Genomic DNA, 13,430 nt, shown 5'->3' with positions numbered 1-13,430 from the left:
CGGCCAGCTGCGGACAGTGTCACTGTTCGCCGTGTCGCACGCTATCGCTCGCCTGCATCGTCCTTTCGAATATGTTTTCGGGCGGCTCGCGGCACCGTCTATTGCGATAGGCATATCCCTAACACCATGGTTGTACGTGCTCCCTCGGCGCCCTGCGACCCTCGATCCCCGACGTCATTCTCCGCGTGCCTGGCTTGCTCACACTTCCGCAGAAGCCCCCCGAGAGCGAGAAGGCGGCGCGCTACATCGCCCAGCTGGACGATGCACGATGCGCCGGCCGCTGGAAAGACGTTCCCGAGCTGTGCAGGAAGGTTGAGAAGCATGCGCCGCACCGTCGCTGTGAGCATCCGCCGCAGCCCTCCTCGCCCTGTGGTGACTGCTGACGGCCCAGCCAGGCCTCGCCCTGACGGCGCGATCCGAAGCGCAGGTCGCCGCATACAGCACCCAGCGACCGCCGACTGCCGCGTCGACCGCGTCGCTCGGCCTGTCCAAGCTCATCCCGTCGCTGCTCACGGCGATCGACGAGGAGGGCGAATACGCGCAAGACGCCTTCCACGCGACCATCTGTCTGGGCTGGCTGCACTACGTGCTGGAAGAGCCGGGGCTGGCGATTGCGCGGCTGCCGGGCGACCTTGCGGCAGTCGCGACCACGACGAAGGAAGCGACGCTGAGCGGCTGGTCGCGCGTCTGCATCGTCAAGGGCGCCTTCCTCAAGGGCTCCGCCCAGGAAAAGACGGGCGCGATCGAGGCCGCGATCCCCTCGTACGCCTCCATCCTCCCGTGGCTGGCCTCCAGGCCCATCGCGACCGAGACCCCGCAGTTCAGGATGTGGACCGAACACCTGCTTGTGCGCCTGTGCTATCTCTCCGACCAGTCTGCCGAGACGGGCGAATACACAGAACCCGCAGACGCTCTCCAGGCCTACCGCTTCTGGGCCAGGTACTGGGAGAGCACGGCGAAGAGCGGTGGGAGCGAGGGGCAGGCTGCTGCCAGATACCGACGCTTAGCATGGAAGGCCTATTACGACACCCTGTCCGCCATTCTCCGACGCGACCTGCCGTATCAACCCGACTCCACAGACGCGGAACACGGCGCTAGCATCCCTACCGAAAAGTCCCCCAGCGTCCCCAGCGCACGACTCCAGCAGCGGGCGGAGCTGAAAAAGGTCGAGGCCATATATGGGAGCCTCTTGCTAAAGGAGACCCACTTCCCCAAGGCCAGTGAGACCAATCGGGAGATCGAAGAATGGGCAGACGCGGTCATGGACAATTGGCGAGTTCTGTGCGGCCCGACCTGGACCAACGAAGATCTTGGCGAGGGCGGAAAACAAGGGGTGGGTAGAGGGGTGTTAGATGTAGGTCGCCTTCACACCCGCGCTCGAGACTGGATCTGATAGGCGTGTTACAGATACTTTACAATGCAGCGATGAAGACTTTCCACTCGACAAAAATACTACGCCATCTCTTCGTCGTACATGCATCTCTTGCGGACTTTGATTTAGCATTCAAAGCCTACGATTCGTACGTGGAGATCATAACGCACGGCAAAGACCGGGCTGAGAAATCCGGAGAAGAAGACGTGGCAATGGATGACGACAGTACCATTCTGCGAACTTCAGCTGAAGCTATCAGGATCCTCTGTCGTTTTGGTTCTAGGAAAGAAGCGGAGAAGGCGGTCGAAATAGGTCAACACATCGAGAAGTGGCTGGAGCAGACTGAACACATGAAGTCCTCCACGTCCGAGGCGGGCTCACTGCAATCGGTCGACACATTCGTCGACCCTAAAGCCCTTGCAATCGCCTATTCGGCGATGGGTATCAGTCAAGCTCACTGGGCGCACTTCACGTACGATGCCGATGCCCGAGCCGGCATTCAGGCCAAAGCCGTCCAATACCTCCGCAGGTCTCTCGCTCCGAAACTAGAGCATACGAATAGCATTGAGGCGCTGTATGCGCTCGCGCTATTGCTCGCTGAGACTCGAGACATTCCCGGAGCTATTAAGGTTGTCAAACGGGCTCTTTCCTCGGCGACGAAGCACAATTCTTCTATAAGTACCGACGGTGTGATTTCCGCGGGACTAACGACCGAGTTCGGGCGGGAACGGAAACTTATCGCCCTATGGCATATGCTCGCCTTGCTCCTTACCTCACGGTCCGAATACTCGGCTGCGGAAAGGGCCTGCGAAGCTGCATTTGAGCAGTTTGGAGATCCGTCAATACTCTTCGGCAAAGACGATACGGATGCCTATCGGAGCGAACATTTGAACGAAGCCAGCGGAAAGAACGAGAAAACCCCCGGCCTAGTGGACCATATGGAGAGCTTTGAGAAAAGTGGTATCCTTCAAGTTAGGATGACACAATTGGCTTTGGTGGAAGTTATGGACGGGCCCGCTGCCGCAGTGGACAGCTCTGATGAGCTTCTTGCTCTCTACGCTAGGTTATTCAGCGATCCAGCCGCAGAGCAAGCCAAGCCGAAGCCGAAGCCGGCTGCTGCGTTATGGCCTCCGAAAAGCGCCATCGGTACTATTCGAGGAAGCATCTTCCGTTCGAAAGGTTCCATGAAGAGTCCGCCAAAAGGCACCAGAGCCCGCGGTTCTTCGGTTACAAGCTCGAGACCATCTACAATAGCCACACAAACAACGGCTGCGCCAGCCATCCAGGTCACAGACGAAGATGCTGCCGGACATGCCAACGGTCACCACCATCATTTACTCCATCACAAACACCACGAGGAAAGACCGGGTGTTCAGCGAAGTCCTAGTAAGCTTCAGAAACGGAGTGCAAATAGTCTGCACAGAAGGTCGGAGTCGGAAGCTGCGCACACACCCGAAGTGCCTCAGCTTCCCGACGGTGTCGCTAATGGTACGCCTGCTCGTAACAGCACAGTCCGCAGCAAATCTCCACGGCGGCCATCTATGTCTAGCTCGCTCAGGAAATCCATGGAAAGTCACGAAAGGCCACTACGATCCATAGCGCACAACATGTCGCATGCCTCTGAACCTCCTCCTTCTGGTCACCCCCATCAACCACCTAAACAGGATCTACGCTTGCCTGCGCCTTTCCCAAGTCCAGACTACATTTCTCCTGATCCTCATTTCTCTAAAATCCAAGGCCGCCGACAGAAGGTCACGTTACTCGTGTCAATATGGATATTCATTTCTGGACTTTACTCTCGGGCCGAAATGTACGATGATGCACAGGAGGCTATTAACGAAGCTTTCAAGCTTGTGCAAACCTTCGAAGCAGAGGTAGCTCAAGAATCCTCAACCAGCAGGGCGTTCGCCGACAGAGGGTGGGGAGGAGGAAAGAGTATCGAGGAGCTTTGGGCTGATGTCTTTACTATGGTCAGTAGGTCTTCTTTTACGCGCATAACTTTATTAACACGGTCCCCAGCGAGGAGAGCTACTGCTGGCTCAAGGACTGAAACATGGAGCACGAGCAGATTTCGAACGAGCTGTTCAGCATTTGCCAAACCATCCCGAAGCTATTGTCGGGCTCTCCAATATTTTGCTCGACATATACTGCAAAGTCATCCCTCTAGAACCATCTAGTACTACCGTCGCAACGCCCTCCTCACCGCCCACGGTACCTTCCGTATCCGACGCTAGCTCTGGCACAAGACAACAGCATCTTACTTCGCATACCCCGTCTGCCGAGAACCAGCTATCGCCCCCGGTGCTCAACCGCCTTGCAGCACGAGATCGCGCATACGGACTCCTTTCGACCCTAACGAAGCTTGGCGCCGGCTGGGACTATTCAGAGGCCTGGTATGCGCTCGCGAGAGCTTATGAGGAGAGCGGTCAGATTGAAAAGACGAAGGAGGTTCTTTGGTGGTGCGTCGAGCTTGAGGACACTCATCCCGTGCGGAGTTGGAGAAATGTCACCTTGGGCGGCTTTGTGCTGTAGAGTGTGTAAAAAGGCGAGCAAGTTTTTCGATAACTTCTGATACCCACGGAGAGCGTGTTTGGAGGCAGGGAGATACGCGGCTTGGATATGTACATGCGGTCGGATAGATAGCTAAGGCCAAAACATTCGTCTATGTTATACTCTGGCGTACAACTTGCGGCTTTTGGGCCTACGGACGCTTCAAGCGTTGGTCAAGCGCCTTTTTTCTTCCCACTCCTCCTATCCTACCGTCTCTCCCCTTTCTCCCTCCCTATGTCTACCTCTAATACTACTCGGGCTCAAACACCGACCTGTCCCACCAGGCCCGCGCCCACTTTTTGCCTGCCCCGCATGACGCCAGAGCGGTGAGATATCGATCAACCTTCCTTTCGCTTGTGCTTCCATCACTCCCGCCTTCACCGTCACTTCTCTAGCGCCCTTTTCCCTATATCAACCTCCGCACCTCACGGCTTCGATCCTCCACCCCAAACTTCACGCCCCGTTGGTCGAGCAGGTGCATAAGATGGGCTTGCGAGCTATTAGGATAGCGCGAGAGGGTTTGAGTACTCATGACTTGGTCGCGGGGTGGTTGGAGGAGGTCGGACCTGAGGACGGTGATGGTGATAGCACAGAGGCGCAAAAGGAGGAGAAACTGATCCCGTGTACTCCGCTTCGACACCCGCAGCTGCTAGTGGAGTACGATGAGAATTCGCCCACAACGAGCTTTTCCTATGAGAGCGTCTTCGACTCGCCCGGAGCTACGCCGACCGAGGGCGGTCCTACCTCAGCGAAGAACAGGCATCATTCCTACGCGGAGACCAACGCCTCGAGCATCCATGACGATGTGAATCCGTGTGATGGGGAGGAAGACTTGCAATGCCTGGTATTGCCCGATGACGCGCTCGACGACGAGCAATCGGCCAGCCTGGCCTCCTACGATCCTCCTTCCGCTATCAACTCTTCCTCCCACCTCACGATCCACTCCACCAACCTAGCACTCTTTTCAGTCTCGCCGCATTTCGATCCGCACAAGCCCCGCCTGATATGGATAACTTCCTGCCTACAATGCACCCTCGCCGGTCTCCCGTGCTCGCGCTCCTCACCAGCTTGCTCTCGCTGCATGCGCTCCGGCCGCAGTAAACTATGTCTGCTTCACCGCCGACGGACGAGAGAGGAGATGGTGAATGGTGACAGCTTACTAAACACCACGCCGATTCTACTCAAAGCCCATGGCGATGATGAGACAGTGTGGCAGCAGAAGATTCGCTTGGCGCAAGAGGTACGTCATTTCCTCGCCGTTCTTTCCACGTATTTCTCTTACTCGCGAAAGTTATTGAGGGAGAGATTGCTGATGTCGTGTGTAGTTGCTAGAGGCGTGGATGGAGAAAGAGGGGAGGAGGAATTGGGTTCTCCCCATCAACGACGGGAAGACTGGCAACTTTAAGACAAGCATACTCTGCGCTCCGCGGATGCATCCTGGTGAAGGGATTGGGCGGACGACACACTGCCAATTGAGGTTGGCAGAAGCCTAACTGGCGTTCTGGGAGTTTGAAAACGGCGTTGGGCAGGGCGTCTGAGATTGGAACTTTGGACACCATTTGCCAGGAATCTGGTAGGAGTGTGGTCTTTGATTCGCCTTAATTTAAGGTAGAGAACTGGGGATACCCGTTGCGTTTGGCTGCGCACCTCGTTACACTCAGCACGCGGTCTGGCTGTCAACTACGGTCTCGCATCGACGTCCCTTAGTTCATCAAGGCACGATTATCTCTTCGAAACGGTTGCCCAGCGTCGAAAATATTTGAATAGTCTAGCTAGCTTCTCTTGTGAATCTCCTCTGCTTGGTCTTATCAGCTTTTCTTACGCTACCAAACAAAAATGTTTCTACTGTGCAAATCCATTACCACCGTAGCCACTGCCTGTTTGTAAGCCCTCACCGCTTAGTTAGCCCATCATCCACGCGAGTGTCCAATTTAGTACATCTCTATACCTCATTCAGCAAGGTCACGTAGCACTGCGATGGGTGCTAATCAAACGATGTCATTGCATAGAGACTGTAGTCGCTAAGAGACTTCCACTAACTAGAGCGGATTCAGCGTTCCCACAGGGAAGTCTAATTCCATGCCTTACATGAGTTGCTTCGACGATGCCATATCATCAGGCGCTCGGCTTAGAGCCCCATCACACTTGGCTCGACAGTATCACTCGTGCGCAAGCCTCAAGCCCGTTACATCACATGCACACTCACAAAGCGCACAAGGACTATGGGTATTATCCCTGTTCGTTCATTTTTTTCTCCTCGACAGCGCTCATTCGTACTAATCTATCCAGGAATGCCGGCTATCCAGCCCATTCCCTTATATAAGAAAAAACTGGAAAAACAAACCACATATCCATACCATGCATGCATGCGCCGCAGACCAGAGACGCCGAGAATGCCGCCACAGATGGGTATCTCTGCTAACATTTTACACCATTGCGCGAAAAAAACGCCGTCGCCATGCAGAGGAAATCTCCAGGAAGCAAATGAGAAACCATGATCATGAATACATGTGTGAAAGAAAAGGGAAAATGAAAAGCCGGGGAGTGCGGGAAAAGACACTCAGTTCGAGCGCCGGGACCGCTTCTGATCCCCGTGCGAGCCTTGGTCCATCGGATCGCGTGTCCGCTTTCGCCCCGATGATTCGCGTCGCTCCTCTCGCTCTCGCTCCTCTCTCCTGCTGTCTCGGTCGCGGTCTCGGTCTCGGTCGCGCCTATCCCTCCTGTCACGCGAGCTGCGCTCTCGCTCGCGTTCGTCAGGCCGGCGCTCTGGTGCATCCTGTCGACGGTCGGATGCATCTGGTCTACGCTCGAGCGCATCCGACCTGCGATCCGGGGACTTGCTGCGTTCACGCCCAGGCTTCTCGCTGCGTCGATGAGGTCGCTCGGCGGGCCTATCTGGTGGGGCGTTTTGCGTCAATACGCTGTTGATGGCGCGCAATGTATTTGGTTGCGTCCTCGTCGAACCACGAGGCCCGCTTGGGGCTCCTGGAACGTCGATCTGGTTCAGCCGGCTTGGATGAATACCGGGCTGAGCTGCTGCCGGAGCTGTAGGCGTCGCTTGAGCGGTACTTCGGGGCCCTGAGGGGATGGACTCAGTAGGCGGATTGAGCCGTCCATAGTTGGGATCTTGGGTATGGTGTGCTGCTGATCGCGGCTGTGACGGTTGAAACATGTCTCTGGAGGGTCGTGTGGAAACTGGCGCGTCGTTGCGCCCACTGCGCGGGCCAGTCGGAACTTCACGATCCGGCCTTGAGGTTTCTCGGCCCCGATTCTCGTTGATGAGTGCCGCGCGTTCAGGGTTCAAGCGCGGCCCTTCATTGCCGGTGGAGCTTGCATTTGGGGGCGGGCGTGGTGGAAGGAGGCTATTGCGATCCTCACGATGCGCAATCGATTGCGTGTCCCGGCGACGCTCATCAGTGATCACGATGGGACTAGAGTGCATCCTACTCCTGCCATCCAAAGAAGCAGATGGCGGATGTGGAGGGCCTCGAGCATCAGCTCGATCGCGGGGAGCCTCGCGAATAGGCTCACGAGGAGGTTCACGATGAGACTGACGAAGAGCTTCACGAGCGGGCTCACGAACAGGCTCACGGGCGGGTTCACGATGCGGCTGGCGGAAGGGCTCGCGAGGTGGTTCTCGTGGAGTTTCACGAGGGGGCGGACGAGGGTGCTCGCGAGGGTGTTCCCGGAGAGGTTCACGCAAGGGTTCGCGTAAAGAATCCCTCTCCCTGTAATCGCGCGAATCGCGCGCGTCCCTTGAGTCTCGCAGGCTTTCTGCCCAATTATTACCTCGTCCTGGAGGGCCTCGCACATCTCGAGGCGGCGGCCGCGGGAGACGATCGTCGTACTCTCGAGAGTCTCGAAGGGGGCGGTCGCGACGTTCGGTAGAGTTCGGACCTGGTCCTCTGTCTGGGGTTCTAGGGCGATTGCGACGTCCAGGCGATGCCTCACGGTCACGTGGCGGATCAGCGACCCTATCAGGTCGTCCGTATTCGTTGACGGGAGGGTTTCCGCGAACGTCGTGTCGACCATGACCATTATATTCCGCTTGACGCTCACTAGTACGCTCAGGCGGGCGAGGTCGAGAGGGTTGGGCGTCGGGTCGGGTTGGTAAAGCATGTGCGACTCTACCAGGCGGTGTAGGTTGAAGAGCGCTTCGGTTATCTGAACGACCGGGAATGGACGTGGAAGGGGCGGAGTGCAGAGTTGGACCCTTAGGATTAGGTGTATCTCTGCCTTGAGTGGGGATTGGTGGATTTGGTTCTCTGAGCGTTGGGTTCGACTTGTTTGTGTCCCTTCCGTTCAAACGTGGGACAGCGCTAGCGGTTGTCGGTGCCGGCGGCTGCTGCTTCTGGTCTATTGCATTCTTCTCTAGAGCAAGTCTCGGTAGGCCATTGCTGACATGATATGTTAGTCGTGTGAATAGACCTGTACGTCTGCAGACTTACACTTCTGGAGTCTTAGGTTGAAACGTTGCGGCCGCAACATTGAGCTTCTTAGAAGTCGTATCTTGTGGCTGAGGCGCTTTCGATTGCTCCGAGCCGGTCTTGGGAGATGCGCTGCTAGCATTGGCTGCCTCCTGACCCTGTTGTTTGTGAGAAACTTGGATATCAAACCTGGTGGGGCAGAGCCATACCTGCTTGAATGCAATTTCGCTCTTCCAGAACTTTGCGCTTCGCTTGAATTCGTACAGCAACGAGTTTGCTGCAACCTTGACGTCGTCTCTGTCTTCATCTTTGGCGTGCTGTTCAATGATCTGCCGGAGGTCCTTTGCCATGGTGTCGACCTTGGGGAAGACTGGGGAAAGAGCCTTTAAGATATTAATGGTATTTCGCAGCTCGGTGTATTGGCCACCTTGGAGACAGTGCTTCACCGCGAGGAAAAGACCGCGATGCCACTTGTATAGAAGATGCCGAAAGTCTTCGTAAGAAATCAGATGCGATGGGGTCCGGTCTGGGTTCCATGAACGCCCAAAGCCAGGCAGAGGCTCGTCTTCTCCGTGGGCAAAATTCAGGTAGATGTCCTTGTCATCATGCCAACGCTGTAGCTCCCTGAGCACGTCATTGACAAATCGACCAAAGCATTTCGCCTCTTCCTCGCTGCTCATGGCAATGATGCAGCTGAGCTTGTCGGCGTTGAATAGTTGATCGAGTAACTTGGCGGTCCGAAAACCGGGCACTCCTGATCTATGCATGAAGAAGAGCATAGTGGAGGAGAATTGCGCGTCATCCAAAGACATACGTAGGCGAGGAAGGAAGCAGTCTTGGAGGAGCGTGTTGTGAAGCGTGTCTGAGCGCTGATCCACCATGGGAAATCCGTTGAACCATTGCTGCATCTCCTCTTGCAGACGAGATTGGGTGAGTCGTGCGGTCTTCGACAGCGCCTCATACTCCTCGTCTAGCTTTTTGACCTCCGCTTTCGCTTGGCTAAAGTTCCGGCGATCAGGGCTTGAGGTGCTCGCTTTATTGTTGAAGTAGGTCTTGCAATCGTCGTATTGTTTCTTCAGCTCCATGCCATTAGGGTTGTAGACATCCTTGACCGAAAGCTGCCAGAATGTCACGAAGAAGGTGAGGCAAGGGTGATCGGCGTATTTGTCAGGGAGTGCAGCCTTAAGCTGAGCTGCCAGCGCTTCGATCTCAGCATTGGAACGTAGTGTAGGTGATACGCGGGCACCACGGGCCGCGTTACGCGTGGAGGAATTCTCGGCATTCGGCTCGTTCGTTCCGGTTGGGGTATCAGGGCCAACGTCAATCATCTCGACGTCTTCCGTATTGGTGGGATTGTTGTGGAAAATCCCATTGGGTGCCGATGCGGTTTCAACCCCACCCATGACGACATCGCCGTCGGTGGCAATCCCATTCCGCGGAAGCTCCTTCAACCTGATGGCGTCCACCTTGAGGGCGATACTAGCGCGAGAAATATGGAACGCGAGACTCGCTTCCAGATGGTACTCCGACATCAGCTCCACTAAGCCAGGGATCGTCTCGTCGAACTCTTCTGCAGCGAGGTTCTCTCGCAAGAACTCGAGGTATTGAGCGAAGCTCGAACGTAGGTTGTCGTAGTTGGTAAAGACAACTTTGTCTGGAACACCCTCTAGCTCTTCTCGGAATAAGTACGATTCCACCTGGCGTGCAAGGGCGATGAGAATTTGAGGTGTCAATCCCGTCTCTTTCAGGGATCTAATGAGTCGTCTCGCGGGAGACTTGGCTTGATGGCGATGATCACCAAGGTGGTGTTCCAGCGTGTACGCTCGTAAGCTCGGTCCAGCAGAAAGCGAAAGAACGCGGGCTTCAGTAAGGGCCCCGCTCAGTCCGATTCCAGCCATTGAGACGATGATCTGTTCAAGGACCGCGAGCATGTGTAGCTCACCAGTTGGGCATAGCAGCTGGTGCGTTATGAATTGAAGAACGGGGGTTGGGTCCATGAGGCTGAATCGCTTATACACCTTGCCGATGAAGATGGCAGTGTTCTTCAGCCATGGCTTGATCAGCATGCCGTCTCCTTGCAGGGTCTCTTTGTTGTTGGTGATAAAAGTGTTGACGAGGGCCCAAGTCAAGCAGTCGTAGCCCAGGCTAGTCAGATATCGGCTACACTCGACAAGAGCATCGATCATGTTTATGTAGCTCTGACCCTGTTTGAGAGTTTGCTGGAAGACAACACCGGGGCATGCGCAGGCCAATTTGGCCATAGCCCTACCCATCGGCCTCGTGTTGGTGGCGGATATCTTTCCTAAGAGGTCCCTAGTGTCATCGAAGACTTCCTGGAAGGCGACCCTCAGGGCTGGCTTCGTGGATCGGAACCAGTGCGAGTAAATCGTATACCGGGTACCCGTGTCGAAGCGTCTGAAAAGTTCCCACATTTCGTTTACGACACCAGGATTTTGTCCGGTAAATGTCAGGGCCGGAGCAAGGAATGTTGCTGAGAAGTCCGACCAACGCTTTAGGTTTTCAGGAGAGGGGTCTTGGGTCACGCTCTTCTTTCCAATCCGCGCGAGCTTGGTCATAAGCATAATATCCCTGCCGCATTCGGCCCCGATCAAGGCTAAGAGAGAGTTGCATAACCGGAAAACATCATCAACGTCCTGGCAGATGGGAACGTTGTTAGCCCAATCTTCCCAGTAAAATCGATAGTCGATGCCATCACCAGCATCCTTCTGGTCTGGCTTCGCCCATCGAAGCGTCCGTCGGGGCTCAAAATCACTTAAACGCTGGATCGGGCTGGTGTTCGCTCCTTTGGCGACGCACGGTATCTTGTCGGGAGGAACAGGTCGAGATGCTTCGTAGACCTTGTTCAGTGAGTGATGTGCGAGACGGAAGACGAAGGCGTGGAGGTCAGGATAGACATCCAATAGCCACGGGAAGCGGCCGAGAATGAACAATGCTTCGGGAAGTGCGCCGATGCAGAGCAGGCTTCGGAGTAGAGCCACCTTCTGATCGGCCGGTTCCGGCAACTTTGTTTTCGCCTCGTCGTCGGATTTTGCGGGCGTACTTCGCCCTGACTCTGGCTTTGAGGATGGCTTGCTCTCAGCTTCTCGGAGGCGAAGGACTGCGGGCGCGGGAAGGGTATCGTCAGGGAGTGCTCCTGCCATGGCGAGTGCATTCATAGATTTCCCTCGACGTTTTGCCTCCTTGTCCTTCTTTTCCTTCTCGAGCTTCTCACGGTGGGCAGGCATGTCCTCATCTGCCGGATATAGGTGAGGATAGAGATCCATCAGAGAGATGAAGCCAATCTTGATCAGGAGCGCGGCAAGGTAGATGAGATTGTCCGGTAGGATATCGTGCGTGTCCCGGGCGTCGGAAGCATAGAACCGGAGCTTGAAGCCTAGCAGCTGAGCAGCGATGTCGTTTCCTGGGGGAGGAAGGGTTCCTGTCTGGGCAATCCACTCGTCGGTCCACTGTTGTGTGGCAGTCTGCTTAGATGATCCCGGTTTGTCTTCGGCATTTGAATTTTCCGTCTCGTTGAGCTTCCGAGTGATGCGGCGAGCGCCGAGCTCGAAGAAGGCTTTGATGCCAGCGCGGTCACCCAGATGGGCTACCCGCTGCCAGAATCTCTGGTCGCGTTGCTCGCGGAGCTGAAGCTGTTCTTCTTTCTCCGCGTCCGTGTCGTACCAATAGAACGACTCCGGCAGAGCCCAGTTGGGCAGCGTCCGGACCTCTGGTTCCTCCCATTCCATGCCATCTGTGCCCTGTAACTCTGGCCACCATGCACTAGCTCGGAGGTATTTGACGAAGAACCTGCCGTGCTTGACGAGAAGATTTGCGAAGACGTCTAAGGTGACATCAAGAACCCTCCCGACGTCAAGGTCGAACGCCCCAATGAAGCCGTTGACTCGCCGGTATGTGTCGCTCACGACTTCTCCATTCGGACGTTCGTTGTTCACCGTGGTGAAGTATTCCGTGATAAGCTTGGAAAAGCCTTCGGTCTCTTCCCGCAGCAGGTTGTAGTTCGTCTGTCGGTACAAAGCATTGGTGGCCTTTCGGACGGCAACTCGGGAGAAGCTCGGTCGTACGAGCTCTAATGAGGTGAGTAGACTGCTCTCAAGCTCGCTTCGAATCTTGGTAACATCGATGTCCGTCACAAGCAGCATCTGTCGAAGCTGTGCATGTACCTCCTCATTCTCCGTGAGGGAGCTCATAGTGTCCAAGAAGGTGGCGGCTGGGTCAACAGAATCGTCGGAGGGCGCCGCTACAATTTCGCGCACCATGGAGCCAAGCTCCTCCGGGTCCATGCACTTCTCCATACATGCTTGTATGATTTCATGGAACACGACTGCCAGGTTGAAGATATCGCCGTCACGCTGAGCGGTGATGGCGACCTGGACGACGGCGTTGCGCGCCGCGGCATTCCAATTGGCGACACGCTCGGGTGTGAGGTGATCGTTGCTCTCGGGGACTTGGGGAGTAGCCGACTGAGTAGACGGTTGCTCTTTGGATGGCACCGGAGTCGACGGGGTTGCGTGGACGAGCTTGCTGGCCTGGTATGCGCTCGCAGGCGGCGACATGGCCGAGGGAGAGGCATGCGAGACACTGGGGCTATGAGGAGCACTGGAGCCACCGCGTCCACCAGTCCGGCTGCCGCGCCTGCCGCCGCGGGGACTGTTCGTCTGCTGGGCCTGCGCGAGCGTGAGGTTCTGAGGGCGATGCGGCGACGGCCGATTCGAACTGTCGTCGTCTCCAGCGTAGCTGCGGGCGTCACCACGCTTCCGCTTTCCGCCGGGAGCCATGGCGGTGCTCTCTTAGCGACAAGAGACCAGAGTAGCGCAGGGCTCGATGGAGGCTGCGGGGAGCGTACACACACGGCCGACTGTCGTGACGTTGCGGTAGGCTCGCGAATTGGGGATCGCAAGGTTCAAAGAATGAGCGAGGGTTGGAGGCTGCGAGTGGGTTGAGCCGCAGCAGAGATAGAAGGGTGACGTTCTCTGCTGGTTGCGGTGGGCGCAGTCGTGTGGAGGAGATGTTTTACGCAGTTTTGACGATGGTGAGGCTCTACCTAGTATCCGCCATGGCGC

The 13,430-nt window shown here is 56.2% G+C and overlaps 3 protein-coding genes across 3 annotated transcripts; 2 read left to right on the top strand and 1 right to left on the bottom strand.

The window, feature by feature from the left end:
* The first annotated feature begins 24 nt into the window (after nt 1-24).
* Nucleotides 25-4,100, top strand: BU26DRAFT_602115 (filamentation protein-like protein). Its single transcript, XM_033835321.1, has 5 exons — nt 25-132; nt 213-339; nt 396-1,354; nt 1,408-3,342; nt 3,392-4,100. The coding sequence occupies exons 1-5, from the start codon at nt 127-129 to the stop codon at nt 3,902-3,904; spliced, it is 3,540 nt and encodes a 1,179-aa protein (XP_033689119.1). The 5' UTR covers nt 25-126; the 3' UTR covers nt 3,905-4,100.
* A 306-nt stretch (nt 4,101-4,406) lies between these two features.
* On the top strand, nt 4,407-5,415 carry BU26DRAFT_589316 (uncharacterized protein; the record flags this gene model as incomplete). The annotated part of the gene is made up of 2 exons (XM_033834727.1): nt 4,407-5,162; nt 5,248-5,415. 2 exons carry the CDS (start codon nt 4,407-4,409, stop codon nt 5,413-5,415), a joined length of 924 nt encoding a protein of 307 aa, XP_033689118.1.
* A 744-nt stretch (nt 5,416-6,159) lies between these two features.
* BU26DRAFT_451342 (uncharacterized protein) lies at nt 6,160-13,372 on the bottom strand. The gene is made up of 3 exons (XM_033824759.1): nt 8,559-13,372; nt 8,371-8,507; nt 6,160-8,319 (listed from the first exon to the last, which is right to left on the bottom strand). Exons 1-3 carry the CDS (start codon nt 13,143-13,145, stop codon nt 6,483-6,485), a joined length of 6,561 nt encoding a protein of 2,186 aa, XP_033689117.1. The 5' UTR covers nt 13,146-13,372; the 3' UTR covers nt 6,160-6,482.
* Between the last annotated feature and the right edge of the window lie 58 nt (nt 13,373-13,430).

Source organism: Trematosphaeria pertusa, assembly GCF_010094035.1.
Source record: "Trematosphaeria pertusa strain CBS 122368 unplaced genomic scaffold BU26scaffold_3, whole genome shotgun sequence".
NCBI classification, from domain to species: domain Eukaryota; kingdom Fungi; phylum Ascomycota; class Dothideomycetes; order Pleosporales; family Trematosphaeriaceae; genus Trematosphaeria; species Trematosphaeria pertusa.
The sequence above is the reverse complement of the archived record's forward strand: the minus strand, read 5'-3'. Positions and strand labels throughout refer to the sequence as shown.